The 5114-nt window shown below is 62.6% G+C and overlaps 1 protein-coding gene across 1 annotated transcript; it reads left to right on the top strand.

Moving 5' to 3' along the window:
* The first annotated feature begins 3256 nt into the window (after positions 1–3256).
* On the top strand, positions 3257–4591 carry FOXB2 (forkhead box B2). Its single transcript, XM_038769375.1, has one exon. It carries the CDS (start codon positions 3257–3259, stop codon positions 4589–4591), a length of 1335 nt encoding a protein of 444 aa, XP_038625303.1.
* The last annotated feature ends 523 nt before the right edge of the window (positions 4592–5114 follow it).

The following is a 5114-nucleotide window of genomic DNA, read 5'->3' as shown; positions in this document are numbered from 1 at the left end:
ATTCTAGTTAAGAGCGGGAGGCTGCCTGCTTCTTCCCTTTGCCCGGATCCGACGACTATTTCTTACGCCAGAACTGAGGTGTCTCTGTCTGTCTGTCTGTCTGCCTACCTGCAGGTATATCCTGGTCTCCTTTCTCTCGCAGTTCCGCACCCTGCTTGAAGAAGACATTGTTCTCTACATGAAAATCACAGTTGGCGAAGTGTTGAGCCTTCGGAGAAGGGTTTGATTTGCCTCTATCCTAGTCTGGTCATTGCAGGGCCGGGATTTCCGAACAGCTGCTGCCTGCTGTAGCTTAACCGGAGGAGGGTTGCACGATGAGGTTTGCGCAGAAAACTTGGCGGCCGCTGTTGCACGGGACAGAGGGTGTCCTCCATCTTCCCACCACCGCATTCGGTTAACGTCTGAGGTGTAAACTTTGACTAGGGTCAAGTTACTGCAATCTCCTCCCAGCCCCCTAAAAAAATCTGAAAGATAGAGACTACCCTGAATCATAATTCATTCTAAGAAGGGAGTGTGTGTGTGTGTGTGTGTGTGTGTGTGTGTGTGTGTGTGTGTGTGCGTGTGAGCACGCACCTGGGGAAGCGTTTTATCTTTTTCACCCGGAGCGGGGAAACGAGCGCTCAGAGAGGTCACCTGCCCTGGACCTCTCTAGCGTTCTCCAGTTCGAGGAGCCGTAGGCAATAAGGCGAGTGCATTCTCCCTCCCTCTCTTCCTGGATAATACACTGTCTTATAGAGTATGTGTATGGGGCGGTACGTGCACTTATCCAAACCGCTATGGCCGAATGTTTAAGAGGTTTGCGCACACGATAAGTTTTGGTGAGTCTCAAATTCTGCAGAGGTACAAGATATTTCAGTTGAGAAGGGAAAGAAGAGAGTGGTGGAAAGAAGAGAGTGAGAGGAGGAGAAGAAAGAGGAAGAGGAGAAGAGGGGATGAGGGGGAAGAAGAGGAGGAGGAAGAGTGGGAGGAGGACGATGAAGGAGAAAGAGGAAGAGGAGGGGGAAAGGGAGGGGAGGAGGGAAAGGAGAGGAGGAGAAGGGGAAAACGCAGGAAAGGAGGACAAAGAGGAGAAGGGGGAGGAAAAGGAGGAGGAGGAGGAGGAAAGGAGGAGGAAGAGGAGGGCTACGAGAGCGACGACTAGACAAGAGGTAGAAAGCAGAGACACACTCAGAGACAACCCTAGAGTAGCTAAGAAAACATCGCTTTCATTTCTCCTCCTTCCTTAATTGCCCTCCCAGCTCACTCTGTTTTGCGGCAGCCGCGACCCCACACGGCGCTGTAAAGCTTCCCCGCAGAGCGGCATGTGCTCTTGGCCCCGCCTGGTCACAACACTAGGGTGGTCGGGGCGGGCATAGTTGAGGGACCGAAAAGAGAAGGAGGAAGAGGAGGAGGAGGAGCGGGGGAAGGGGGAAGAGGAAAAGGAGAGGGAGGAGGAAGAAGAGGAAGGAGAGGAGGAAGAGGAAGGAGAGGAGGAAGAGGAAGAAAAGTAGGAGATGGAGAAGGAAAGACCTCCTGGTCCAGGAAGAGGTGGAGGAGGAGGCAAAGGGCAAGTGAGAGGAGATGGAGGGGGTGGAAGAGGATGAGGACAACAAGGAGGTACAAGAGAAAAATGGGAGGAGGTGGGAAGGAGGAGGAAGAAGAGAAAGAGGAGGGAAAAGGATTAGAAGGAGTGAAGGAGGAAGAGGAGGAAGAAGGATGAGATGGAGGAAGAAGTGGAAATGGAAGAGGTGGAGGAAGAGGAAGAAGAAGAGGAGGAAGAAGGGACGAGTGAAAAATGGGAAAGGAGGAGGTGAAATACGATGAGGAAGAGGAGGGTGGAAGACAGAGGGAGGAAGAGGAGGAAAAGAAGGTGGAAGAGGAGGAGGAGGAGGAGAAGGGGAGGAGGAAAAGAAGGGTGGAAAAGGAGGAGGGGGAAGAGGAGGAGGAGAAGAAGGAAAGGAAGGCGGAAGATGAAAAGGGGGAGGAGGGGGAGGAGAAGGAAAAGAAGGTGGAAGAGGGGGAGGAGGAAGAGAATGAGGAGGAGGAGGAGGAATGAGCAAGGGGCTTCTTGTCCCCTTCTCCTGGAGTCGAGGTGGCGGCGGAGTCCCTGAGCCGCTGTCATGTGATAATCACGAAGCGGGAGCTGCGGGGGTCTCGGCATCTCGGGGTCCATTACAAAACCCAGGCAGGAGCGCGCTTCCCTGCCACAGCCGCCGCCGCCGCCGCCACCGCCGCCACCTCTCCTGCCCGCCGGACCCGGGGGGGCTCTCGCAGCAGCCAAGGCAGCCGCCAAGACAGAGAAGGCAGCCAAGACAACCAAGGCAGCGGCAACAGCGAAGGCGGCAGAGAGGAGTTGGAGTGACCGACTCCTCGCCCCATTCGGTGGCCGGGCTCCCGACCCCTCCGTGTCCTAGCGGCGGCAGCAGGAGCAACAGCAGCCCCAGCTCCCGAAGCACCATAGCAGCCTCTGCGGCCCCCTCCAAACTTTTTCTGCGGCCGCGGCAGCCCAGGGCGATTGGATTGTGTCTTTCCCAACACGGGGGCGACCTGGGGGGGGGGCAGGTGCCCCGGATCCTCCCTCTCTTCTCTCCCCCCCCCGCCCCGCGTCCTTCGGCCGGGATCGCCGTCCCCTTCCCTCCCCGCGCCTGGCCCGGCCTCTCCTCCGGGAAACCAGAACTTGGAAACGGCCGGCGAGAGTGACGGGGCGGCGCGCAACTTTCCCGGCGCCCTTGGCTCAGCGAAGACAGGATAAAGAGTCGGGATCTAAAGGGCTGGCCGCAGGCGCTCGCCCTCTCGGTCCTCGCCTCGCTGCCTGAGGCAGCCGAAGGGAGGGAGAGGGCGAAGGGGTGGGGGGAGCATTGCGGTCACCGCGCGTCGCCGCCGTCCGCGGGCCTCCCTTCCCCTCCGTCCCTCCCTCCCCCCTCCCCCTCCCCCTCCTGCCACTGGCCAGCGCCTCCTCCGAGAGCCTGGAGCCGGGCCAGAAGGGGCGGGGGAGGGAAAAGCTGGCGCGCACCCGACGGGACACCGCCGGGGCAACAAGTCGCAGCCTCGCGAGCTCGGGGCGGCCGCAGGAGGTCCTCAGAGGGAGCCGGGCAGCGGCCGGGCGCGAGGACGGAGGGTGGACAGAGAGCGGGCCGGAGACAAAGAGACTCCGGGAGAGGCGGCCAGCGTGCGGGCGAGGCAGGGAGAGACAGAGAGAGGGGTGAGGGTTCGGGGAGGGGGAGGGAGAGGGAGGCGCTGAGGCCGGGAGGGGGTGGCGGCGGGGAGGGGTGGGGCGATGCCTCGCCCGGGAAAGAGCTCGTACAGCGACCAGAAGCCGCCGTACTCGTACATCTCGCTGACGGCCATGGCCATCCAGCATTCGGCGGAGAAGATGCTGCCCCTGAGCGACATTTACAAGTTCATCATGGACCGCTTCCCCTACTACCGGGAGCACACGCAGCGCTGGCAGAACAGCCTGCGCCACAACCTGTCCTTCAACGACTGCTTCATCAAGATCCCCCGCCGGCCCGATCAGCCCGGCAAGGGCAGCTTCTGGGCGCTGCACCCGGACTGCGGGGACATGTTCGAGAACGGTAGCTTCCTTCGGCGTCGCAAGCGCTTCAAGGTGCTGCGGGCCGACCCCCCGCACCTGCACCCGGGGGCCGCCAAGGGCGGCGGGGCCACCGGGCCTCTGCACCCGCACCACCACCACCACCCGCACCACCACCACCACCCGCATCACCACCACCACCACCCTCCGCCCCCTTCCTCCTCCTCCTCCTCCTCGTCTTCCTCCTCCTCCTCCTCCTCCTCGCAGCACCACCACCACCACCACCACGTGCCCCCGCCGCCGCCGCCGCCGCCTCCCCCTCCCCACCTGGTGCACTACTTCCACCAGCAGCCGCCGGTCCAGCCGCCGCCGCCGCCGCCGCACCTCCAGCCTCAGGGGCAGCCGCCGGGGCCTCCGCAGCCGGGCAAGATACAGGAGGCGGCGGCGGTGGCGGCGGCGGCGGCGGCGGCGGCGGCGGCGGCCGTGGGCAGCGTGGGCCGCCTTCCGCAGTTTCCCCCCTACGGCCTGGGCTCGGTGGCGGCGGCGGCGGCCTCCACGTCGTCGGGCTTCAAGCACCCCTTCGCCATCGAGAACATCATCGGGCGGGATTACAAGGGCGTGATTCAGGCGGGCGGCTTGCCCCTGGCCTCCGTGATGCACCATCTGGGCTACCCGGTGCCCAGCCAGCTGGGCAACGTCGTCAGCTCCATGTGGCCCCACGTCGGGGTCATGGACTCGGTGGCCGCCGCTGCAGCCGCGGCTGCCGCTGCCGCCGGAGTGCCAGTGTCCCACGAGTACGGGGCCTTCGGGGTCCCGGTCAAGGCCCTATGCCACCCAACCGGACAGACCCTGCCCGCGGTGCCCGTGCCCATCAAGCCTACGCCGGCCCTGCCGCCGGTGCCGGGCCTGCCCCCGGCGCTCACCGTCGATCCGCCGCCACAGCCGCCGCCCAACTGTCCCTCTTCGGCCGCCTCGCCGGCCTCATCCCTGCTGGGGCAAACGCCCCCCACCTCGGCCGACAGCAAGGGCGGTGGCGGCGGCGGCGGGGGGGCCTTACCCTCAGTGCTGGTGCACTCGTAAAAAGAGCGAAAGTCCGGGGCTGGCGGGCGGGGCGCGGGAGAGTCAGAGACCCACCCCCAGAGGAGAATGGGACAAGGCGGGCAGAGCCCCCTTCCTCTCGCAGCCCCCGTGAGAAAGACCCCATATCCAGAGAGAGAGAGAGAGATAAACCGATCCCATTTGGGATCCAGAATGTATTTACGAGAAACGAGCAAACGAACAAAAAAGTGGACTCCTTCAATGGTTTGAATAAATATAACATTTCTGGTGTCTGTGTTTATACTCTGTTATACAGGCATATTATTGAGAGCCCGTTTCAGGCGAGAGTTTCAATCGTTGCCCCTATTACACGCCAAGGCAGTCCTGCAGGGCCGGCCTCCCGGGACAGAGGGTGATAGCAAAGCCTTAGATCCCCAGGCAAACTTGGGACCGAGCCGAGGCCAAACTCGGAGCCGGCCGGGTGATACTGGGGTTCCCCAACCCCACCCCTGGTTCCAGGCAAGCAGAGACAGGGACCCGAATCGAGCTCTGGGGCGACGTCCAG

The sequence above is a fragment of the Tachyglossus aculeatus genome, chromosome X4 (genome assembly GCF_015852505.1).
Source record: "Tachyglossus aculeatus isolate mTacAcu1 chromosome X4, mTacAcu1.pri, whole genome shotgun sequence".
Lineage (NCBI taxonomy): Eukaryota > Metazoa > Chordata > Mammalia > Monotremata > Tachyglossidae > Tachyglossus > Tachyglossus aculeatus.
This window is presented reverse-complemented; position numbering and strand designations above follow the sequence as displayed.

Bases quoted from the DNA above. Each gene is read 5' to 3' on its own strand.
- FOXB2 (XM_038769375.1), top strand. From the start codon at position 3,257: ATGCCTCGCCCGGGAAAGAGCTCGTACAGCGACCAGAAGCCGCCGTAC.